The 25,000-nt window shown below is 52.3% G+C and overlaps 1 protein-coding gene across 1 annotated transcript in view; it reads right to left on the reverse strand.

Moving 5' to 3' along the window:
- ATP2C2 (ATPase, Ca++ transporting, type 2C, member 2) overlaps positions 1–25,000 on the reverse strand; it is a 49,340-nt gene that overhangs the window by 2,586 nt on the left and 21,754 nt on the right. The window contains exons 9-25 of the mRNA XM_015562933.1: positions 21,964–22,113; positions 21,808–21,876; positions 21,389–21,464; positions 17,018–17,084; positions 13,212–13,336; positions 12,966–13,063; positions 11,577–11,678; positions 11,349–11,438; positions 9,345–9,446; positions 6,658–6,814; positions 5,355–5,525; positions 4,520–4,617; positions 4,374–4,424; positions 3,581–3,747; positions 2,413–2,481; positions 2,205–2,321; positions 741–888 (exon numbers count right to left, since the gene is read on the reverse strand). Coding sequence (XP_015418419.1) covers positions 741–888; positions 2,205–2,321; positions 2,413–2,481; positions 3,581–3,747; positions 4,374–4,424; positions 4,520–4,617; positions 5,355–5,525; positions 6,658–6,814; positions 9,345–9,446; positions 11,349–11,438; positions 11,577–11,678; positions 12,966–13,063; positions 13,212–13,336; positions 17,018–17,084; positions 21,389–21,464; positions 21,808–21,876; positions 21,964–22,113 — 1,857 coding nt within the window. The remainder of the gene's footprint in view (positions 1–740; positions 889–2,204; positions 2,322–2,412; positions 2,482–3,580; positions 3,748–4,373; positions 4,425–4,519; positions 4,618–5,354; positions 5,526–6,657; positions 6,815–9,344; positions 9,447–11,348; positions 11,439–11,576; positions 11,679–12,965; positions 13,064–13,211; positions 13,337–17,017; positions 17,085–21,388; positions 21,465–21,807; positions 21,877–21,963; positions 22,114–25,000) is intronic.

Raw genomic sequence — 25,000 nt, forward strand, 5'->3', positions numbered from 1 at the left:
CTTCCCTCTGCCTGACTCAGGTGGCCACGAACCCTCTCTGGCGCAGGCACCGTCACCATTCCTGCCTGAGACCCTCCGCGGGACCAGAGGTTCACCCACCTCCCCTGGGGGGACAGTGTCCAAACGGGCAACCCGGGGCCTGAGAATCTGCATTTCCCCCCCACAGTCCTGGGTGCTAATGCCGCGGCGGCGGCCCCTGCTGAGAACAACTGTGTTCCAACAGGAAGGTTTGCATCTCTCCCTCCACCAGGCTCAGGACAGGGCGGTGGCGGCCCAGTGTCCCATCCCGCCTCCCGCACACGGGTGACGGGGGTTAAGGTCTGCGTGGGCCACCTGCCTAGCTCCGCCTAGCTCACTGGATGCCTGGGGAGGGCCTCCTGAACCTGCAGGCCATGACGAGATCCTGCAATGGTGACCTCAGGGAATAAACAGATTTCAGACTGTTTCCTGGTGACAACAGAGAACCCTGCAACGGTGACCTCAGGGAATAAACAGTAGATTTCAGACTGTTTCCTGGTGACAACAGAGAGGAGAGGCATGTGTCCCGCTTAGAAAAAAAGTCTGCATTCTTTCTCTGCCCCTGAGGCCTTGCATCCCTCCTGCCTCTTCCCACCTCTGCACAGTCAGCTCCTAATCCCCCATCCTCCAGCCCCACAGCAGGAACGGTCCACCTGCTCCCCACACGCCCAGCCCCGCAGTAGCCGCCAGGCACCGAGGGGCGCCGTGAGCACTGTCCGCACCTCTTTCCAGAAGATGAAGAGGGTCCCGCTGATGATGACAGAGGCCGACAGGAGGATCTTCAGGATGAGGGCTCTGCTGAGGATCATGTCTTTGACCTTCCGCGGCGGCTGCCGGAGGGTGTCTTTGTCCACCGGCTCTACGCCCAAGCTGCTCGGGACATAACGCTGGAATAAACCACTGAAAGAGGAGCCTGACGCAGAGATGTGCTCAAGCCACCATGAAAGGCTCAGCCAGGATGGGGAGGTGGCGAAGGCCTCCACGTTGTCCTGCTGTGTGAGCCAGGGGTGTTTCCGGTCTCATGGGGCCCTCCATGTCCTCGCTGGGAGCCTGCCCTTCCCATCTTCGGACCCCTTCCCCCTAACCACCCAGTCCCTTAACTCCATCTGGGGAGACCCTCAGAGCCTGGACTCAGGGCAGCTTGCCCACCTCCATCTATAACCCCCTCACCCACACGCACACACACCTTGATCTTGGACCCACACGTAGTCATTTTTCTGCTCAATTTCCACCAGTAGTCCGCCCACCCAGAGCTGGGCCTGGCCCCATCCCAGCTGGCCGGAGACACAGGATGCAGGCCCTGCCCACCACAGAACTCCCCATCGACTAAGGGACACCTGCCTCAGCCCGTTCCGAAACAGTGGTAGGTGGTGTGGGGGCACTGAGGAGGGAACAGGCTGGGTGAGGCCCCGCTGTGTGCAGATATGGTTGAGGTCCCAGCCCTGTGCTCAGGAAGAGTGTGTAGAAGGGGGAGCCTCTACTTAGGGGATGTGAGGTGAGGATAAAGTACAACCCTCTTTCCTCAGCAGCTGTCACTGGTGATGATCATATTAATCATAGTAACAGGAAATCAGCTACATCTGAAACAACACCCACTATGTGCTCAAGCACAGTGAAGTGCCTTGTTTGCTTTGGTCATCCCAACTCCAAAGCTCGTTCTTCCTCCTGCACCATTCGCTAGCCTAACTCTCCTTTTTCATTCATTCAGCCACTAATTTACCCAGCTCCTGCTCTATGCCAAGCACCATTGCAGGAGCTGGGGATACTGCAGCGAACAAAAGAACCTTGCCTCCATGAAGCTGACATTCTGCTGGGGACATGGATTCTATATAATCAGGTAAGCAAGGAAATACATTTTCCTGTCCAGGGAAAAATAAAGCAGGGTAAGGTGGCTAAGAGAGGAGGATGCTGTAGAGTAATCAGGGAGGACTTCTCGAGGGAAAGGGACTGGGCCATGCAGCTAGCCCAGGGACAGCATTCCAGGCAGAATGTCCATCAGCCCCTGCCCTTCCTGCCCAGGCACTTCCCCCTGTGCCCAGTGCACCACACTTAAATTTTCCGGGGTTTCCTATGGCCAGTGACCATGTTTGCCCGCCCCCGCCCCCCCCAGCCCCTGCACAGAGTAAGGGTGCAGTCCGTGAGGCTGGCAGAAGGGTGTGGTGGTCCCGGCCAGCCCAGCGCCTCACCTCTGTGCTGGCGGCCCGTCCATGATGATGTTGATCCACAGGATCTGCATGGCGTTGAGGGGGTTGGGCAGGTTGCACATGGTGGATAGAGCGATGAGGCTCAAGGCCGCGATGCTCCTGCAGACACAGGCGGCAGAACGGGGCGTGGTCAGCAGAGCTAGCTGCGCGGACGCAGCCCTCGGCCTGGGAGAGGCCGGCCTCGACTTACGTGCTCAGCTGAAATCGGACAAAGTTTTTGATGTTATGGAAAATCCCCTTGCCTTCCTCCACTGCACTCCTGCAAGAGAGGAGGAAGCACTGATTCACAAGGAGGGCCTGGTGGCAAGGTTCAGCCGCGCTGTCGGCTGCTAAACGAAGTGATGGTGTCAGCCAGAGGTGGCTCCATGCGTGGAACCCCCTTCCCGTGTCCCCTGGCTGGCATTCTTGGGGACACACTGGTAGAGAATGATGTCCCAACAGGTACCATCAGCGGCTGGGGACAGGTTCCTGACCCACGATCTCCCTCCTGTCTGACGACTAAGCTACTCTGTCATGTGACCCCGGGGACCTCAGCCTGGTCTCCCAAAGGGCCTACTGCACCTCTGACTCACCCTGGCAAGGGGCACAGCGAAACCAATTAGATCCAATAGGTAGGTCCGGGGCACAGCAGGAAGAGAGAGCTGGGTTCCTCACCTGCTGTGTGTTAGAGGAGCTCTTTGCATGTGAAAGTCCTGGGTCACTAATGTAGTAGAAAACTGTCCAATCCCTCCCTTTGTTACTAAAAAATTTGCAAAGGAGCGAAAGCTGCAGAGCTATATATTAACTACATTTTCTCACCAAGAGGAACTGTTTTTACGAATTCCTAAGGTGATTCCTTTTGTCAAGTCGGCAATCACGTCAAACTCCAATAGCTGAGATCAGGTTTAAGAAGAGTTTTTTCCCATCCCCATCGGTGTTAACGATCTGGGCATTTCTGTCCAATCTCTTTTCAGTTCAAGAAATGCATGTATCAGTGCAAACACAATAGACTCAACCTGGACGTACTCATTTCTCTCACTCTGATGCCATTCATTTCACACCACAGTGTGCGCATGTCTCTGTCATTAAAATGTTCTCCAAAATGAGTTTTCTAATGGCTGTGTCATATTCCCGCCTCTTGCTGTTGGCACTGAGGGTGACCCAGGATTTCCTTGCACATGTGCTGCAGCTCCCCCATCCGCTGCACTGTCTGCAACATTCCCCGGGTGCCGCCTGCGTCACCCCCGGTGGCCCCCACGACCCCACTTTAAGTGGCGTTTGGGCCTGAGGACACCTTATATCTATAGCACAGCGGATCCGAGGGGGCTGCTGGTTAACCCACTCATTTTTGCCACTAAAACACCTAAAGAGCAGCTTACATGATGGCCGAGAAGTCATCGTCCACCAGGATCATGTTGGCAGCCTCTCTGCTGACATCAGTCCCCGTCTGCCCCATGGCGATTCCAATGTCCGCAGCCTTCAGGGCCACCGCGTCGTTCACCCCATCCCCCGTCATGGCCACAATCGCCCCCGACTCCTGCAAAGCCTTTGGAAAGAGGAGGCGAGTGGAGGCATGCAGCCTGAGGCCCTTCCTTCTAGATCCTTCCTTCCCTCCTGACGCTCTGTCTCTCGCACGGTGGCTGACAGCAGAGATCCCTCTGAAGGGCACCGACATCAGCTGGCCTGAGTCTGAATCCCAGCTCCATCTGTAATTCTACTATGTGCCAGGGTGTTCCAAGCACGGAGTCACCTCTGGCTGACCCTGGGAAGTGGGCAAGCCTTAAACTTCTCAATCTCAGTTTCTCCATCTGCACAATGGGAGCAACAGCCCTTCCTTCCCAGGGCTGGAGTTAACAAGAATATGCCAGAGACCACTCGACCAACCAAGGCTGCTAGCCTTTTTATATTTCCCTTTGCATCACCCAACTCCCACTCCCTGATTTTGGTGCAGGAGGTGAAGGGTTCCCCATCAGTTCTTCCCTCCCCAGAGGCTGGGAAAAGGCAACCGCTCATGCAGCTGCCCTGGACCCAAGGGAGGAAGCCAGGCTTGAGGATGGCTGAGGCCGCCGCCAGCTCGGGCCCTGCGCCATCCTGGGGAGCAGAGCCACCGCGGCTGCCCTGGGCTGTGCCCCAAAGGACAAATGAGGCAGGACCTGCCTCCTCACAGCTTACCTTTATGATTTTGAGTTTGTGCTTCGGGCTCGTCCTGAAGAAGACAGACACCTGAATGTAGAGGCATGAAAGGGCAGAGTCCGTGAATGGGAAGGTGGAAACACAGCCCCCTCTATACTCCCAGCGAGCCCCCGGGGGGACCCTACCTTCCCCACGTGGTCAGCCAGCTTGCTCGGCTCCATACTTTCCACCTCCTCCCCGGACATGGCACTCAGCTTCCCGTTGCACAGGCCGATGTTCTGTCCTGCGTGGTCGGGGGGAATCCGCACTCAGGGCCTGCTCCAGGCCTGCAGCCGTGATCCCTGGCCTCACCCCTCACTCCACCTACCTGACATCACTCCTGCCTTGGCCACAGAAGAGCAAGGATAAAACCCACGATGGCTACCATTAGCTGAGCACCTGCTATGTGACATGATCTAATTCTACCCACAGAATTAGCCCACAACAAAGGCCATCTTATCCCAGGGTCACAGAGCTGGCAGGAGGTAACTGGAACCTGGCAGGGTTCCGTCTGGCTCCACGGTGCCAGGCTGCCTCGAGACGGAGGGGCAAGAAAACCGAGGTGTGGCAACCCTCCGAGCAATAAGAAGAAGAAGAGTAGGGGAGCGGGGTGGCTAGCTAGCCCTCTGCTGAAGAAGAGTCTGAGGGTCAGAGTGGGTCAGTGATTTGCCAAAGGTTCACAGCTGAGGGCAGAAGCCAGCTGGAAACTATGCACTGGGTGGGTTCGATGCTGCCTGTGAAGGTGAAGATCATGGATGAAAAGCCCTGGCACATAGTAGGCTTTCATGATACATGAGGGCTTTCCCCCTTTTGGAGAACTTGCCAATACTTCAGAGACGACAGCCTTTGAAGGTGGGATGCTGGGACGTGCACACTGAAAGCTCAGAATCTCTTCTCAGCACCGAGCAGGCGGGCTCTCCGGCCCGGCCCGTGGAGGAGTAACCAAGGGCAGGTCCTACTTCCTCCCCCGCCGCCGCTTACCTATCGCCAAGGCTGTCTCCAGGGCATCCCCCGTGATCATTTTTACGGACACGCCGGACTCGGAGAGGACCTGCACGGCTTCCTTCACGCCCGCCCGCGGAGGGTCGATGATTCCCACGAGGCCCAGGAAGGTCAGCTGCCCCAGCTCGGGCCCAGAAGCCAAGGCCAGCACTGCGGAGAGAGCAGACCGCAGAGGTGTCACCGGGACCGGGGGACCAGTTTTAGCCGCAGTCAGCCCTGGCCCCACTATGTCGCAGCTCCTCCTGGCGGTGAGGGGCTTGGGCACCGAGTTCCCGGACTCCGCAGGGGAGGCAGAGATCTGTGTGGTGGTCACAGACCTGCACAGGGCAGCGCGCCTCACCCCAAACAGAGATGCCAGAGACCGCTTCCCTGGTCCCAAATAACCTCTGGACAGAGGTTCTGTAACACCCCCTCCCCCAAACAAGAGTGCCATGAGGAGGTCTGCGAGACGGCCTGCAATTCTTTGGGTTCTCCTGGTCTGCCCCCAGCAGCAAAGCTTAGGGAAAATGTGCGGGCGGGGAACACGGGGGAGAGGACTCCTGTTTCAGTGGCGCAGAAGCCAGGCTCAGCTCCCGGGTGAGTGCTCCAGGGGCGTGGCCCCTGACTGATAACGGAGGGGGCTGTGGTCCGAAGCCTCCGGCTGCGCCTCCCTAGGACAGCTGCCCTGTGCCCGAAGCACGTGCTGTTCCCCCCTTTCCCGAGGCCGAGATCCCTCCCCCAGCACCTGTCTGCTAGTGAAGTACAATGTGCTCCTAAGGGGAAACCAAGGCCCCGGAAGCCAGTGTGGCGAGCCCCGCTGCCCATCCCCCGAGGGATACACGTGTCCCGTGATGTTTTCCAATACTTTCTCCAAAAGCCAACAGGCCGATAAATGACGTGACAGGAAACGGGTTTTCAACACCCCGCCCGTAGGGGAGCCCCGGCCCTGGTGCAGAACACTGGGGGTGGCCAGGGAGTGAAGCGTCTGCCTTGACTGACAAGAGCTCTAGGCTTTCCTGGCAGTAAGCGCTGAGCGAGACCCAGCAGGACAATCGCTGTTTCCGGGGCACCCCATTCACCTTAGGAAGCTCAGGGACAGGGGCCGCCTCTCTCATCCTGAGCTGCACCTGCATTAATGGGTGTCTTTGGTGGGGGGCTCCCTATCCATTCCACACTTGCTCGACTCTCACTGGCAACTGCCTGCTGCCACTCTGACCACCAGCTCACAGACCCTGCATCATGGCGCCTGAAAAGTCAGCATGACATGCAAACGCCAAGCCCGGGGCTGGCCACAGGCACTGACCCCGCAGGCCGAGCGACCCCATCCTCTTCTCTGCCTGCTGGCACAGGGAGCTCTGCTGGGGCGTCAGCGGCAGGGGGATGCCCCCGTTGTTGTACATGGTACAGTAGCGAACCACCTCTTCGAAGGCCCCCTTCATGAAGTAGATGTCTTCCTGCCCCTTGGAAAGGACAAAAGGAAAAAGAAATCTGTCACCGGGTGCTTCCGGGTGATGTCACCTCACCCACGGAGATGTGCACGGCCGGAGACTTACCGGGGGCTGTCAGCTTCTCCAGTGTAGGAGGGATGAGGTAAGTGACAGGAAACCCACGCCATGGAATACCGCACAGCCCAGAAAAGGCACGGGCTGATCTCTGACCCCCTCCGCCCCGCCCTGCATTAAGCGCCCATGTTAATGTCACTCAGCACGTTCCTTTAATGTTCATATCTCAGCCAGTGTTATGTGTTAGGTATGTGACTGATTTTGCTAAATGTCTATTTCAGAACAAGACTGTTAAGGGGAGGTACCTCAGGTGGGGGATGGGTAGGGAGAGAAGGGGGGCAAATTATAAAGAGCTTCTACTTTTAAAGTCACATTTCCATATTTTTTTAATCCTCACCCAAGAACCTGTTTATTGATTTTAGAGAGAGGGGCAGAGGGAGGGAGGGAAAGAGAGAGAGGGAGAGAGAGAAACATTGATGTGAGAGAGAAATATCAGCAACATTATAGGTTGCCTTCCATACATGCCATGCCGGGATGCCCCAACTGGGGATCAAACCTGCAACTTTTTGGTGCCCTGGATGATACTCCAACCAACTGAGCCACCAGCCAGGGCCCATAATTTTTTCATGAGACTATATTAAAATCACCTTCAGGGGGGTGATTTGAAGGTATTAAGACATTTTTTTACAAATCCATAACCCCTTTCAAACACCCAGAATTGACATGCCCACCCAAGACCTGGAATGAGCTGGTGGAGCTGTCCGCTGGCCTGAACGAGAAATCTCAGCATGGGCATAGATTTCAGAAAGAACGGGGGAGAGGGGGATGGTTGGAGGAAAAGGCAGAAGGCAATAAAAAGCAGTTTTTCAAAAAAGATTTTTTTGTGCTAGCTGGTTTGGCTCAGTGGATAGAGCATCGGCCTGCGGACTGAAGGGTCCAGGTTTGATTTCAGTCAAGGGCATATGCCCGGGCTGTGGGCTCAATCCCCAGTAGGGGGCGTGCAGGAGGTAGTCAATCAATAATTCTCTCTCATCATTGTTGTTTCTATCTCCCTCTCCCTTGCTTTCTGAAATCAATAAATCTATATATATAAAAGCCTAAGTGACCGTCCAACTGGTAGCTATGATGCACAATGACCACCAGAGGGCAGACACTCAACGCAGGAGTGCTGAGCTGCCGTGAGTTGGCAGCAGCGGTTCTGAGTGACACACCTGGAACCAGAGAGGAGGGAGCCTGATTCTGGGGTGCGTCACCTGAGAACCGCCCTCTCACAATCTGGGACCACTCAGGGGATGTCGGAGAGCTGGTTTCGGCCCGGTCCCTGCAGGCCAGGCTGAGGGACCCCATTATATATATATAATTTAAAATTAAAAAATAAAGATTATTTTTGTTGTAAAAAATATGTAAAGCTACAGAAAATTTAAAAAGAAAAATAAAACAACAGTCAGCTGAATCCCCACCCAGGAACAGCCACGAATAGTTTGGTATATAGTCCTTTAATCACTTATAACATGCACACGTGTGTGTCTATGCATGTGTGTATACATGAGCTCACTGTTCACATCATTTGTGGGGGACCCCCTTCAGAAATGAAGAACTGGTCCTTCATTGTGACAGTTAAATAAGCTCACGTGTGTAAAAAACTTAGCATGGGATGCGAAGGAAGGACCCAAGTTAGCCATGGCGTCAATTGATCAGAAGCCTAAGGTCGCTCTAGTAGTAATTACGCAGCAACTATATTACAGGCCAGCGACTCTCGCCTTGAGCGTGCATCTGAATCCCCAGCAAACACAGATTACTGGCCCTCCCCCTGGGTTTCAGGAGTTCAGGTGGAACCTGAGACTGCATTTCTTTTTGTTTGTTTTTGTTAATCCTCACCCGAGAATATTTTTCCATATATTTTTTTAGAGAGAGAGTAGAAGGGAGAGAAGGAGAGGGAGAGGGAGAGGGGGAGGGAAACAGCGAGAGAGAGAGAGAGAGAGAGAGCGAGAGAGAGAGAGAGAGAGAGAGCGAGAGAGAGAGAGAGAGAGAGAGCGAGAGAGAGAGAGAGAGAGAGAGCGAGAGAGAGAGAGAGAGAGAGAGACATCGATTGGTTGCCTCCCACACGTGCCCCATAGGGGCCGGGGATTGAGCCTGCAACCGAGGTACGTACCCTTGACCGGAACCGAACCCATGACCCTTCAGTCCGAGGGCCAACGCCCTAACCACTGAGCAAACGGGCCAGGGTGAGAACCTGCATTTCTAACAACTTCCCAGTTGGTGCAATGATGGGCTGGTACAGGAACCCCACGTGGAAGACCAGTGACTCAGTTAAAAATCTCAGAAGACCCAACATAGTCAAAGATTTGATGGCTATCAACTGTACTGTCATGTATTTGGAACCTCAGAGAAGCAATGGAAACTCTAACCTCTCTTCCTGATGTCTGCATTTGCTTGATTTGGGGGGGGGGGGGGATTGTGGTAGAACGGGGCCGAGAAGCAAACTCACCTCATTCTTGGGGCTGCACTTCACTGCCATCCACTTCTGCTCTGAGCTGAACGGGATCTCTTGTTTCCTCACGTAGGAATCTTTAACATCGCTTAAGTCCATCTAGGATAATAAAACGGAGTTTTCAGCGAGGCATTCTAAAGCAATTTCTATGCAAAGCTCAGTCCATTTACTAGTAAATGACTCCCTAATGAAACCATCTCGGGCAGATGAGAAATCCAAGGGTTTAGCTCACGGAGAAAGGCCATTTGCTTTCAAATGTCCCAACCAGGGGAAAAAACAAAGCCCCTTTATCTCATCCCAGGGGCAGAACCACGTGTCCCTGAAAGAGCTCCAGCGGAAACTTGCTCAGAAACGGGAGCCTGTGGGGTTCTTGGTCAGACTAAGGATGGAGCCATTTCCCCAAAACGGTCCCCTGGGTTAGAGGGCGGCCTGTCGTCACAGCCTGGGGTCCTTCCCAGACCTGACATCTGTTGGCTCTGTGACGGTTTGCGGGCCACTTAGTTGACAGTTTTGGGCCTCAGTTTCCCCAGCTGACCACCAGTCCTAACCTGCGTATCCCATTGCCTCACAAGGGTGGAAAGCGGTCCCTAGGAGGGCAAAATATCCACTTTCTAAGTATTTAACGCGCAGACATGCGTGCAGTACACCAACAGACATACAACGTATCTGTGGTGTTAAAATTCCATGGAAGGAGTGACTAGGGACAAATGTCTAAAAAGGCTCCTGAAGGAGGGTATTATGGTTGCACTGTGTCCGTCCCCCAGACATGTTGAAGTGCTAATCCCCAGTACCTGTGAATGGGATCTTATTTGGAAATAGGGTCTTTGGAGATGTAACCATGGTAACATGAGGTCTTTAGAGCAGGCCTAATCCAATATGACTGGTTCCTGGTAAGACAGCGGTTCTCAACCTGTGGGTCGTGACCCCTTTGGCAGTTGAACGACCCTTTCCCAGGGGTCACCTAAGACCATCCTGCATATCAGATATTTACATTACGATTCATGACAGTAGCAACATTACAGTTATGAAGTAGCAACGAAAATAATTTTATGGTTGAGTCACAACATGAGGAACTGTATTTAAAGGGCCAGAAGGTTGAGAACCACTGTGGTAAGAGGAAGACAGCACCATGTGAAGATGGACATACAGGGAGGACACCATGTGAAGACTAGAGGGATGCGTCTGCAAACCAAGGAGCACCAGGGATCACTGGGACCAGCAGGGAGAGGAGCAGGGGGAGCACTGAGAGCAGCAGGGAGAGGAGCAGGGGGAGCACTAGCAGCAGCCAGGTAGCTGGATCGCCAGGCCGGCCTCCCTTCCCTGCAGAGCAGCGGGAGTTGTTGAGTGGGGCCGCCCTCACTGTGTTAAAAGGGCAATTAAGTTCCATTTGAATCACTGACATTCTGGAGAGCATTTTCCTCTGTGCGTGAAAGGAATGTCTTAAAGTGCCTTGTTTACCTTTACACGGACGTACTGAAAGCGTAATCCTTCTCCCCCTCATCCCACCCTGCACTGGCTCCTGCAACATGGGGCAGAGGCAGAAATGTGGGTGCCCTGGCCTCGTGCTGGGGAGGAACAGGTGGACAGATGGACACAGGACAGTGCGATGAGTGACAGCTCAGGGTGCCCGGGTGAGCAGAGGCATCTACAGAGGTGGAAATGGCAGTGAACTTGAAGAGAACATCTGAGATGGCCGTGAGTCAGGAGCAGAGTGGCTGGGAAGGAGCGGGAGGGCCCACTCCACAGGACAGGCACCCATGAGTGGGCTCCTACCTCGACAGAGGGGTCTGATCGGACCTCTTCTGTCATTTGTCCCTGAGCACAAAGCAGCGAGGCACACCCATCAACCCACCACCTATCCCTTCAACACTCGGGAGCAGCCGCTCTACACGGGCACTGGGCAGTGTGGAGGGCACTTCTGCCCAGTCTCAGAGCTCAGGGGCTAACCACTGAGCCCTGGGACCAAGTGAATGTGTGAAAAGGAAATAAAACATTCCCCACCTTCATTGCCAGGGCGATCAAGGCACCTTCCGTGGGCTGGCCCATCACGGTGTTCTTCCTGATGACAGCATTGTTGGCGACACAGCCTGCCTGCAAGGGGGCATTTCTGAATCTTTAGTTAATATTCGGAGCCGGCCCCTCCGGGTCCTGGGCCCACTCGGGCTGGAGAGAACCCCCACCAGCCCCATTTTAAATGCGTATTTCTCTCACGGTGCTGCTGACACCTACCTCCACCAATTTCCCCACGGAGACGTTGGAAAACTCCTTAACGACTTCCTTTGACGGTAAAAGACAGACTGTCCCTTGGCCATTATACCCAACTCCGCTGACCTGCAGGGCAAAGGGACAGAAAGGATGTCATCAAGTGTCAGAAATACACTCCCCTGGTTGAGCCATGATATCTTTTCTGGGGATTCATTCCAAGGACAAAATCCTGGCCACATCCACGGCTTCAAGCATGGAGACAGATGCTCCCTGCAGGACTGCATGTTAGCGGAATTGCTCACTAACCGCCACGAGTCGGTAAACGGCAATAATTTTGCTCTGCAGCCAGGAAAAATCTGGGTAAGAAAACCAAGTAACAGCACCGAAGAATGCTTATGTTCTAGAAGGACTAGGCAAACCTTTCCTTCTAGCGCCAGGTAGCAACTAGTTTAGCCTTGTGGCCCATGCACATCTCTGTTGCGATGACTCAGCTTTGCTGCTTGGCGTGAAAGGAGACACTGACTACCTATGAAAGGGGTGGCAGCGTGCCCACAAACTTTATTTGCAAAAGTAGGCCCGGGCCCAGTGCTGTCATGGCTGACCCCTTGGTGTGGAAGGTTTTGTGAAAAAAGCAGCAAGATACAAAACTGCACATTCCGGGAGCCTACACCTGTGCTGACACAGGAGAGACTCAAAGCCCAAATGGACTAATCGTGATGCGTTTACCCTGGGAGGTTATGGGTAAGAGTCTTCTAGCTTTTAAATTTTATACTGTGCTTATTATTAAAGATAATAAAAATGAAGATGGCGCCAAACCGGTTTGGCTCAGTGGATAGAGCGTCGGCCTGCGAACTGAGGGGTCTCGGGTTCGATTCCGGTCAAGGGCATGACACCTGGTTGCGCGCACATCCCCAGTAGGGGGCCTGCAGGAGGCAGCTGATCAATCCCTCTCATCAATGTATCTAACTCTCTATCCCTCTCCCTTCTTCGGAAAAATTCAATAAAATATTTTTAAAAAAATGAAGATGGCGCCAGACCGGTTTGGCTCAGTGGATAGAGCGTCGGCCTGCGAACTGAGGGGTCTCGGGTTCGATTCCGGTCAAGGGCATGACACCTGGTTGCGCGCACATCCCCAGTAGGGGGCCTGCAGGAGGCAGCTGATCAATCCCTCTCATCAATGTATCTAACTCTCTATCCCTCTCCCTTCTTTGGAAAAATTCAATAAAATATTTTTAAAAAAATGAAGATGGCTATCTTAAATCAGCCATGTTCCTTGCAGCTGTTGGTAACAAGGACTTTGCCCTATTTGTTTTCTCCGTGTTTTCTAGAAGTCTCCCTGTGCTTTCTCCAGGAAGGAAAGGATCTGGCAGGGCACACCCTTGTCTTGAACCTTGTAATTCACACAGCACTCGCCTCGGCATGGAGCCCATCAGACGTTACGAGTTGGCTGACAGTCATTTCGTTGGCGGTCAGGGTCCCCGTCTTATCAGAACAGATAATATTGCAGCAACCTGCCAGGAGAAACAGCAGAGGTTATAGAAAAAAGCAGTTCATCACCACCAACTCTCAGGCCTATGAAATACCCACATTGAATGAACATGGCACCAAAACATCCATTCAATCCAATTTTTAAGGATTCAATTAGCTGGACTCCCTCACCTAAAGTCTCCACGATTGGCAACTTCTTCACAATGACCTGCTTCTTGGCCATCCGCAGCACTCCCAGGACCAGCGTAACCATGACAACGATGGGCAGGCCCTCTGGAATGGCAGCCACAGCCAGGCTGGATCGAAAGGCCAAAAGGGTCGCTTTTAACATGGACTTAAGAATGATATGAGTTCCCACTGGGATTGGCAACACTTTCCCCTGGTGAAGCTTGTCTCTAGTGTCCCCAAAGTTCCTGTTCTATTCTCTGTTCCCCATTACATGATGCACCTGCCTCCTTCTTCAACATCCATTGTGCTGAGCCCCAATACCCACCCCCGCCAACACACACACACACTACACACACACACACACACACAAAGTCCTGCTTTTGGGGAGGGATCTCATCTATCAGACACCCACATTTTAGTGTGAATTAGTCTGCCAGCTGTTTTGACTCTTTAAGTTCTTCTGCACCTAAATTGTTCTCATTTATTAAAGAGAAAAGTTTCTGGGCCCTGAGAAAGGAATTTCCAGAATCAGGCAATTAGTAGGAAGTGGAATTTTTTGCTTCAGTGGGTCCTCCCTTAAATTTCACTTTTCATTGCTCTAATGGTTTAGACAATTCTGGTAGAGAAGCCAGACAGAAAATTAAAATTGAGGGAGGCAAAGTGACACGGCTATGCCTTTAGCAGATCTGTTTGGGGTGTCCGCTCACTTCTTTATCATCCCTACCCCTTCAACTCCTTATTGTGGGACCTCGCTCTCCCACAGCCACAGTTGACTGGATTAGAGGAGACCATGTGTTCCAAGCTGAACCAATGAGCTTCTAGTATTTGGGAATCTGAACCGGGATTTCGAACATGGATCCCCTTCCAGTGGGCAGGATGTCAGCATGTGGTAGGCTGTTAAGAAGGGGATCTTTCTGCCTCAGTTTGGCTCCGGAGCATCAGGGCTGACTGCTCCCCCATCCCACATTCCTGGACTGGCCTGACCGAGGGCAGAGGGCCGATAATGACCAGCTGACCTCAGGCCGATGGGGGAGTAAGAGGGTCCTTTTGTGCAGATCTGTGCAGTAAGTGTCACCACACCACACCCACCAGGGTCACCCTCTGCACGGGAACCTCCTGCAGAACCCTGCAGGCCTTCAGTAAATATTTACTGAATGAACGAACTCACAAGTGAATATGTGGCAGGAGTCTCGACCCGCACTGGCCTAGCACATAGCGAGCGTTCTATGTGGCTGGTTAATAATCAGAAAGCCTAGCTGAGGAGGCCTATTCAACCAAAGTCACACACAGCTAACGTATTTCACCCAATTTTAAGACAAGGCTGCTTGTGAAAAACACCATTATCTTGTGTATACTAAGAAAAAATACCGCCAACTCATCAGCAACACGGTGCTTTATCGCAAGTCTGACTTCAGAGAAGTTAAGATGTGAAAAAGGATGTGCATCTTAGAATTAAAGAAATACAGTAATGATGGTGGCCTTTTACCCGGAGACAATGGAGCATTCAGCTATGGAAACGAAGATGACTGACGTTGGTGGAGGGACTGTGCCTGGTTTCCATGGGGATGGCAGCGGGCTTGCTTGGTTTTATGGCACAGGCTGCCAAGGCTAACTGAGCAAACATCTGCAAGGGTTGGGAGGGGGACTTTCCCCCGGTGCGGCGTGGGGAGGGTGGTTTCTGTACCAGGAAGCTTTCATAATAACAGAAAATGAATCCACAAACTGATAAAGATAAGGATGGAAAAGCAAGTATACCGCGGGTCATCTTGCATGTCTCTACATTCTAACGTGGTGGTTCCACGTGACTTCAATTCTGCTAAAAACCTCCTTTCAAAGTCACAAGTGAAATGAACAGTTTTCTCCTAACAGTAAGTTACCCCAGATCCAGTAAAATGAATGAGAGGAAAGGGAATGTTAAGACAGAACATCAGGAATGACCTTGGGGAGATAGGGTGGGATGGACATGGAAGGGTTTTTTGTTATTTTCCTGGAAAGAGTTAACCGTCTTTGGCTCACAGGACTTCCCATGTCTATAAGATGGGAATGGAAAGCTTCATTATTTCGGGGAGATCTTTGGCACCATGGCACCTGGGAGCTCAGCCGTCCCAGTCCCTCTGCCATCACCTGCCTCCGACGGCGTAGTCACCGGAACACTCCCTCCAGGGGCTGACTTCTTCCCTGGCCCTGCTTCTTGCCGGACCCTGCCTGGGGCAGCTCCTCGTCACTGCCTCGCTGCTCCGATTGCTTCCTGAACTGGGAGCATCAGTACCCATCCTGTCGCTAATGGTCAGGTAACCGTGTCCCTTCATTCACACACAGATAATGTACCAGAGACACCCAGCCCTACAGCAAGGCTCTCCTGCCCACTGCTCAGCCCTGGGGAGCAGCACCTATGGCCTCTGGGTCCCAGCACAGACGGGTGCCGGTCACTGTGAGGTGCGTCACTGCAACTTACTGTAATGACAGTTGCACCCTTTTAAAGTATGTAGCTCAGTGGTCTCCAGTAGAGTCAGAGTCTTGCAACCACCACCAAAATCAAGTTCAGACCATTCTTAGCAACCCTGTGAGAATCCCTGCAACTGTTAGCAGTCACTCCTCGGCCCGGCCTGGAGGCCACGCGTCTGGCTTCCGCCTCTATGGCGTTGCCTAATTCGGACATTCCACATGAACGACGTTACACAGTGTGTGGCCTCTGTGTCTGGTTTCCTTCACCAGCATCGTGTTTTCTAGGGCCACCCACGTGGCGGGCATCGGTGCTTTTTTCCTTTTTGTGGGTGAATAACATCCCAGGGATGATTTTTATCCGTTCATGAGCTGATGGGCATCTAGGCTTGTTTACCCCTTGGGTTTGGTGTCCTAAGTGTCTATGTTTGCTCACGGACATTAAAAGAATTTCCCATGTATCACCTAAAGCGGTTCGCAGACACCAACAGCAGGGGGGCCACACTCCGGAATCCACGGGGCTCAACGTGAGCCCAGAAACGTGTTGGCTTTTGTGTGCCCAGAAGGCTCACCAGCTGCCCTTCTGCTGGGACATTTCCAGTTAGAGACCATCGCTGGCGCTCTGCCTCCCTGGCCGTGGCGAGCGGCCGTGGAAAAGCTGGGGCAACGTCAGCCACTGAGCCTGCTCCCGCTCATCTCCGCATCGGCCACCGGGCCCGGGGGTGTGACTGTCCCTGTTAGAGTCACCATGTGGAGGGAAGGCAGCTTCCTCGGGCCTAAAGCCAAGGGCCCTGGTTCCCAGCCCTGCCATCAGCTGTGTGGCCTCAGTGACATGACTTTTATCATCTCCTGTAGATTCCTCCGTAAAAGAAAGACCTAGACGGTGCTTCAAAGGGATAATAGGAGCAAACACACACTGCGCTAGGATTATTGCAGGAACTTTCACAGGCTCTCACCTCATCCTCGCCATGACCGCAGGAGGGGCTATCTCATCACTCCCATTTTACAGAGGAGAAAACTGAGGCACAAAGAGTGTAAAAGTCTGCCTAAGGTCACACAGCTAGCAGTGGTAAAGCCAGAATGTAACCCTAGGCAGGCAGGCAGGCTCTGGAGTCCACACCGTTAGCCAGAAAAATCCAAACCCACGGGCAAAAAAGTGATGGGAATGGGGGAGGGGGGGGGTCCAAATCATACGCTTTCATTTACTTCGCAAACTTTCCCTGGGCACCCCCACCTGCCAGATAATGTGCTCTTGGGGGCTGTGCTTGGGGTGAGGAGGGTGCATCTTCCCCACACTGTTCCCGCGCCCCAATCTTCCTGCCTTGTCTTGCTGCACTGACGAGGGAGGGAGGCCACGGAGCCCTTACCTGACCCCAATCGTGAACATGCTGAGAAGGTGCTTCCCTTGCAGCCAGCCAGTGAGAATGATGATGCCTGGAGAAGAGACCAAAACAAGACAAAACATGTGTGTATACACACACACACACACACACACACACACACACACACACACATTCTCCAACACTTAACGGCATGACAGCATTTCAAGTGTTTACAGGAGAAGAGACACGGCAGTGATTAATAACCCCAAGGACTTGTAACCACTTTTTCCTCTTTAAGAAACCCTTGTATCTACAAAGAAGAGTGTTTTACTTGTTCTGGAAAAGATCCAGCCAGGTCAAGTCAAGAAAGAAACAACTGGATTGCTCTGGGCGGTTGTAGACAGCTACAGATTATTCCAACAACCCCCATGTGCGTGTGGCTCCAGGACTCGCCCCAAGGTGGCTGAGGTGGCAGGCGATGCCTCTTCCGTGATGGGCAGATGGGCCACAGTTTCTTGAGTGTTTTTATCTTGTCATGTTCACGATTAAATACATTCCCCTTTCCATGTTCTCTTTCATCAATCATTTACCCAATATTTACTAACCACCAGGCCCTGTGCTAGGCTCAGGATACATGGAGACTGTCAGAGGCGGACCCTTGAGGGCGAGAGGTGGCATGAGCCATGCTGGGACCCGTGAACGTTCACAAGAGGTCTGGCAATGGGGAAAAGTGCTGGGGCCTCTGGGGTGGCTTCAGTTTACTCATCTGTAAAGTGGGGATAATGACCATGCCTTCCTCAAGGAGTTGTTATAGGATTTAAGAGATGACAACACATCTGAAGTGCTTAGCTCAGCCCCTGGCCCACAGCGAATGCCCAGTCATTAACTGTTGCTGCAGCTGTATGGGAAGTGCTGGGAAGTGCTGGGAAGGTGAGTGGGAAGTAAGTGGCCTTCCTGTTGACACTGAGGGATTTGCTAAAGATCATCAGCTCTGTTTCGCAGGAACAGGGAACAGGGCAAGTTATGAGCTGTGTGATGGTGGTGGTGGTGGTGGTACTAGTGTGTGTGTGTGTGTGTGTGTGTGTGTGTGTGTGTTTGTGATCACAAGTTCTGATTTGTTATGTGGTTGCTGTTTCATTCATACTATAATTAGCTACAGAACTCAGTAGTCAAATGAAATCTTAGCAGGAATCCAAATGAACCCAGATGCAAAAGGTTGGAGGGCAGAAGCTGTTAGAAATAGGGGTGGGGCAGTGAGTCTGGAGCCCTAACCATTAGGATCAGAACCACCACCACCACCACCCCCGCCCCATCAGGCCTCCCTGCAGAAGGCTGCAGCTTGCTGACAGGGGCTCACACAAGCCTATGTGCACTTCTCACAAGTCATGTTCAATAACCTCATTGGCAGCTTGAAACTGGCCATGCTGAGAGTATTGACACCACAGACATTGGCAAACGCTACTCTGCCCTGGAAAGTTGTTAAACATGCATCAGGGCACCACTGCTGCCCTGCAGCTCCTTAGCAATTTATGGAACCCAGTTTCAAAACTCCAGCTCCTCTAGAACAATTCTTGAAGTATTTATTATGAAGTAAAAGGTCTGAGTGGTAGTGTGGGCTGGTCACACACGTGCCAATTTAACTAAGCTTTCATTTAACTTGAGGAATAGTGGCTTAATGTAAGGCAATGGCCTTGTAGGACCCCTGACTTGGAATTTTTTATTTTTTATAAACGATTTCATCTTGGGGAAAGTCCTGTGAATACTACCTATTTGACAACTGAAAGCACATCTACTTGCTATTTGTTCTCGAGGCTACTGGGGTAGAAGGAGCAGCGCCCACTACAGCACTATGTCCTGGAGGTCACTGCAATCGCCCAGAGCCTATGTCAGAAAACTTCTTCTGTAACCAGCCAGAGGGTAAATAGTTTAGGCTTTGTGGGCCACATTGTCTCTGTTGCAACTCAGCTTGGCCACTGTAGATAACAAGTGAATGGGCGTGGCTGTGTTCTAATGTTATTTATAAACACCAGAATCTGAATTTGAATTGAAACTTGAATTTCATATACTTTCCATGTTACGAAATCCCATAGGCCTGATGCATGAAATTCGTGTAAGGGGCTTGGCCCTCGCAGCCCCAGCTTCGTCTGGAAAGTCGTCCAGAAGATTGTCTGGAAGGTTGTCCAGATGGTCGTTCTGCTGTTCGGTCTAATTAGCATATTAGCTATTTATTGTATAGGATTATTCTCCTTTTGATTTTTTCAATCACTTAAAAATGTAAAAGATATTCGTTGCTTGTGGGCCATTACAAAACTAGGTGGCGAATCCAGTTTGGCCCGAGGGCCACGGATTCCAATCCCTGCTTTGGAATGTGAAATGCCTCTGGGCATTCTGGTCTGCCCTGAAGCCTGGGCAGCATGCAACCCCAAGGATGGCCAATAAGTGGCGCTCACAGCCACCTTCCCTTGCGTCACTCATACTCCCAGTCCTCTTGGCCACCACAGTCCCACAGTCCCCTCACAGCACAGCCCCACTGGCTGTCATCAGACCTGGCCGATTAAAACCCATTTATCCTCACAGCTCCAGGACAAAGGAGGGCAGAGGGGAGGGAAGAGGGCAGAGGTGAGTCAGCAAACCCTGAGCAACTAATCAAAGCATGAATTTGGAAAGATTAGACTGGAATGTTGGGGAGGGGGGCCAGGGAGGGAAGGAGAGTAGGTCTATCCCTAGCTCAACAAAATGAGAGCCCTGACTCCAGGGCGCATCCTCTTAACCACTTTGCTAAGTTCACCACCTCCTACAGGCGGTAAAGGACTGGGGATACCTTCCGTACTTCTGAACTTACTTTTTCCCTGCCCGGAATGCCCAATCCCCTCTTTTGTCACCTGGCAAACTCCTACTCATCCTGCAAGACCTGGTTTAACGTCACCTCCTCCTTGGAGTCTTCCCAACCCTTCCACATCGGATTAACGGCTACCTTCACATTTCATATTTGTTCAGGCATCTCTCCCCTATTTGCCTGGGGCCCTCCAGAGGGAAGAAGCTGCGTTTTACTCATCTTGGTGGCCCCAGAACCGGTCGTAGGGTCTAGGCAGGGGTGGGCAAACTTTTTGACTCGAGGGCCACAATGGGTTCTTAAACTGGACCGGAGGGCCGGAACAAAAGCATGGATGGAGTGTTTGTGTGAACTAACACATGTTAACACTACTGCTGGTGAAGGAGCGGAGGGGAGAGCAAGAGAACCCTCCGCTCTTTCGGCTCCGCAGGCCGGATAGAACAGCCGCTGGCCCGCGGGCCATAGTTTGCCCACGGCTGGTCTAGTGCATCATAAAACACTCATGTAATGAAATCACGCATCTGGGCGACCAGAGGCACAATATCGCGGCCGCCGGAAGGGATGGCGGATCCTCCCCAGAACTGCCCCTGGCTCCAGACTTACCAGGACGTCCTCTTATCACTGCTTGTGCTATGGGCAGTGACTCTGGCTTGTTCCTTTATTAGCTCATTAACTCGACAAATGCTTATTGAGACTCTACTAGGGGCAAAGCACTGGGTGGCCCTGAAGGCTGGGAACAAAGGACACAGACTCAAAGCCAGAGCTGGAGAGACAGCAGGAGGGAGCAGGGGAGGGGACCAGGGCAGCTGCACAGTGATGTTCAGGAGTGAGACCTGAATTCAGGTCCTCAGCATGATGTGGATGCTGGTTTTGGTGTGTTGCCAAAAGCCATGAGGCATAAGACCAGGCACAGCCTACTTAGTGGCATAGAAATATGGCTGGGCACACAGCTAAACCACACCTTCCAGTCTGCCATGCCGAAAGGCAGGCTGTGTGACTCCATCTGACCAACTGAACATGGACAAAAGTGATGACTTCACTTCCTGGTCCATGCCTTAAAGTTTTCCCACACAAGCCTCTGTGCTCTCTGGCTAAATAGAATTATGACCAGCTCCAAGGACCCAGAGGAAGGGAGAGCAAAGATACAGTGGGGGCCTGGGCCCCTGACCTGGCATTTGAAGGTGAGCTGTCCAGAAAAGCCAAGCGGTTGCCAACCTTTCAGACCTTGCGGACCACCAGTGGTCTTGTGGACTACTGGTTGGCGACCGCTGCTCCAAAGGTTTCCTTAAGCCAGCGGTCACCAACCTTTTGGACCACCGGTTGGCGACGGCTGCACTAGACCAAGAACACGCCCGTGGACTATGATATGGGCAGGAAATAAACTTTGGCCATGTTAAGTCACTACAAGGCAGGGGCTGCTTGTTACCTCGTCTGACTAATACAGAAGCCTTTTGTCACTGTCAGAGTCTCTGACCCCAAACCCCCATCTTCACCCAGGTGGGCAGCCAGCTATTTGAGCAACAGCTAGGCTATTTGGGGCGCCCTCCCCAGTCCCCAGGACCGAGTGCAAAAGCTTCACTCACCAATTATGAAGAATGAGAAAAGTGTCAGTTGCTTTCCCAGCTTGTCCATGCTTCTTTGTAGAGGAGTTTTAGGTGTCTGTAGGATGGGAACAGAGGGTTTCTTAGATGACATCCCAGCAGCATCCCACAGCTTCTGCCTGGCTCATTTCTATCCTGAGCTGAGTGGCAATTCCACAAGGATATACATATGTAAAAACTCACTGACCTCTACATGTAATGTCTGTGCACCTGACTGTCTGTAAGTTATATCTTGACAAAAATCCTAACACATGTCTTAAAATAAAAATTAATTTTCAAAAATTATACTCACATTAACCACATGATCCTCATTCCTAACAGGTGGGCAGGACTGGCATCACTAGCCAAGAAGATCTCAAACCCCAGCTCGCAAGAAAACCAAAGCCCCCACGTGCCCTTACCTCTTCAGCCCGCATCATCTTAAACACTTCTCCAAACTGAGACCTCTCCCCTGTTCCGATCACGACTCCCTGGGTTCAGGAGAGAGAAGTGTAAGGGCTGAGGCTGGAAGCGGGCTGGTGACAGAAGCCACGGCCCCCAGGGGCCTCAGGGCTCACCTGCCCCTTCCCGTACTGAACCAGGGTCCCCATGAAGACGATGTTTCTCAGGGCGGTGAGGTCCCCCTCGCCGGTCAACGGGGTGTCCGTCTTGCTGCATGGCTCAGCTTCTCCCGTGAAACTGGACTCGTCTACCAGGAGGTCTGTGACCTGGGGGAGCAAAGGGAAAGGCCGTGGAACCTGCCCGCTCGCCCTGTGCACTGGTTTTCACGGCACAGAATGATGTCTAACACCTCCGTGCCCATCGCCAACAGACAACATAGAATTCCTCGAAATCAGGGGACAACAACCAGAACGGGACCCGAGAGGCTTCAAGAATCAGAAAGCTTTGAACGTGTGGCTCCTCTCAAAAAACAAGAAAGTCTTGTCTCTTCTTTTACATTATTTAAGTTTTAATATAACATCTAAACAACACAGAGGCAATGGCTAATTTAGAATATACCTTTCAAAGCACCCGTGCCTTTCACCTAACATTCCACATGCTGCCCCCCGCCCCCTTGAAGGAGACCATGAAATCGGTGAGGTTTGAGCATCACTGAGTCACATTATTCAGTGACAGCCCAAGGTCATATCAACACCAGAAACATGGACACTGACACACTCATCTCTCTCTCTCTCTCTCTCTCTCGGGAAGGTGCCAGCATTTCTTTAACATCTACTGTGTACCAAGCCCTGCACTGAGCATGTCACACAGCTTCTCTCTAATCCTCACACCCATCATGAAAGATGCTATCATTTCCTCCGTTTTTCCTATGGGGAAACTGAGGCACAGTGCGTAATGTGCTCAAGGTTAGACAGCTACTCAGTGGCAGAGCAGAGGTGGAGCCAAGGCTCTGCTTCCAAAAACTGCCCTCCCCACCATCTTCCAAACTGACCACAGACCCAGGAGGCATCGCTTAAGAGGTGAGTCTGCTGTGGCCAGAACTGTTAACAGGCACGTTTGAGGACATCAGGGGCCTAGGATGGCCCGACCCCTCAGGACCCTGTTACCTGAGTATGTAAGACCCACTCAGAGAGAGGAGCCATCTTCCTGCAAACTCACAAGAGAACTGTTAGGTCATCATTTCTCAAATAGGAGCTGGGGAGTCCTCCGATTTCAAAATTTTTAAATTCAATAATAATCTTTTAAAAATACTCCCAATGCCATGGGATCCCAGTCCCCAAGAAGGCAGGGGCTACCGCTTGCTGTGAAATGCCCATCTCCTAGTCCTGTGTAACAGAGCTCCCAGGGTGCTGGGAGCGGTGAAGTGCTCCACCACACAATCCTACTTCCCAGCCTCCCTTGCAGCTAGCTCAGTACCACACAATCCTACTTCCCAGCCTCCCTTGCAGCTAGCTCAGTGTCTCCAGAATGAGACAACAAGACGTAAGAAGTCACCATAGTACTGGGGAAGATCTTTGAAGGTGGCGGAGCTGATGGGCCCCCTTTGCCCTTCTTACCTTCCTCGTTCCCTGCCTAGTGTTGCTATCCTGGAGTTCCAGAAGCCACCTTACATGCATCAAGGGGATGACCACACCAGGGAAGGCAGAGTGGGGTCTGGGGAGCCCAGGTCCTTCATTCCACAGACACTCCACTTCCAGACACTCCGTGATGTGAGAGAGAAATAAATGGCCCTTTGGAGCCAATATATACATTTATCTTCATCTCAGGGCATGTTCTGATTTTTGTCCCCTGATTTCAAGTCAAACACAGCCACCAACTGATCTAGAGTTTGCCTCTGTGTCTTTTAATCCCCAGGGCATCAAGGGAAAGCCAAATCATCTCATGGGGCAGCTCCTGACCCACAATGAAAAAAAAAATGGGAGAACTGAGCCAACCAGCACCACGGGCTGCTAACCCAGAGGCCTGGGCAGTGGACATTGGCACCACATCCCAGTGACACTCAGAGATCTCATTCCCAAACACTGTCTAGTGGGAACTGACAATAATTTGGATAAGTTGTACTTGATTTGAAAACTTGGCTTAGGTTCACAGTTGTATATAAGTTTAGTTTATATAGTGTAAGTTTAAAAAGTTTGGCTCTCAAAAGAAATTTCAATCGTTGTACTGTTGCTATTTGGCTCTGTTGACTAATGAGTTTGCCGACCACTGTTCTAATCAATCTAATCTGCAGTTGAAGGTTGGGGTGGGAAGTGGAGGGTGGAGGGGCTGGTGTGGGATGTGGGGGCGATGAGCTGGGAGAGAAGGGCTTCCCGGGGGTTCTGGGATTGGATCAGACCTTGCAGGATGAGCAGGCTTTTGGTGAGTGAATCGGGCAGGCTCTCCAGGGAGGGAAAACAAGGCAATTTGGGCAACTGATGGTGGGAGAACATGGTAATCACACACTTGACCAAAGCAACTGAGATGGGGGAGACCAAGAAAAGACTTCTCCCAGCATGCATCAGCACTGAAAGGACAGGAGCCAGGAGCACTGGCACCAGTCCACCCTTTGGGGTACAGGTTCTTGGGAGTGGGCAGAGGCGGACGCTGTCCCGGTGCGGAAGCCACAGCGGGGAGGAGAGCTGCCCCTGCCCTCAGGGAGCACTGAATGGAAGATAGGGCTCTACCAAGATGAGAGGGCAAAGGCGGGAAGTTTGGTCCACGTGGGGACACGTATGGGGACTAGTTTGACTAGAGCAGAGCATTTGTGAAAAGTGTGGTTGGGACCCAGTTGCATTTGGCATTAAGAAATCTGGATACTGCCCGGCCAATGTGGCTCAGTGGTTGAGCATGGTCCTATGCACCAAGAGGTCACCGGTTTGATTCCTGGTCAGGGCACATGCCTGGGTTTCAGGCTCGATCCCCGGCAGGGGGCGTGCAGGAGGCAGCCGATCGATGTTTCTCTCTCATTGATTTTTAGAGAGAGAGGAGGGGAGAGGGAGAGAGAGATAGAAACATCAATGATGAGGATTGAGGCTCCAACCCAGGCATGTGCCCTGACCAGGAATCGAACAGTGACCTCCTGGTTCATGGGTCAACACTCAACCACTGAGCCACACCAGCCGGGCTGAAGAACTTTCTTGAACCTGCTGTTTCCTGGCCCTAAGTGGCTTCAAA

Source organism: Myotis davidii, unplaced genomic scaffold (genome assembly GCF_000327345.1).
Source record: "Myotis davidii unplaced genomic scaffold, ASM32734v1 scaffold77, whole genome shotgun sequence".
Classification (NCBI taxonomy): Eukaryota; Metazoa; Chordata; class Mammalia; order Chiroptera; family Vespertilionidae; genus Myotis; species Myotis davidii.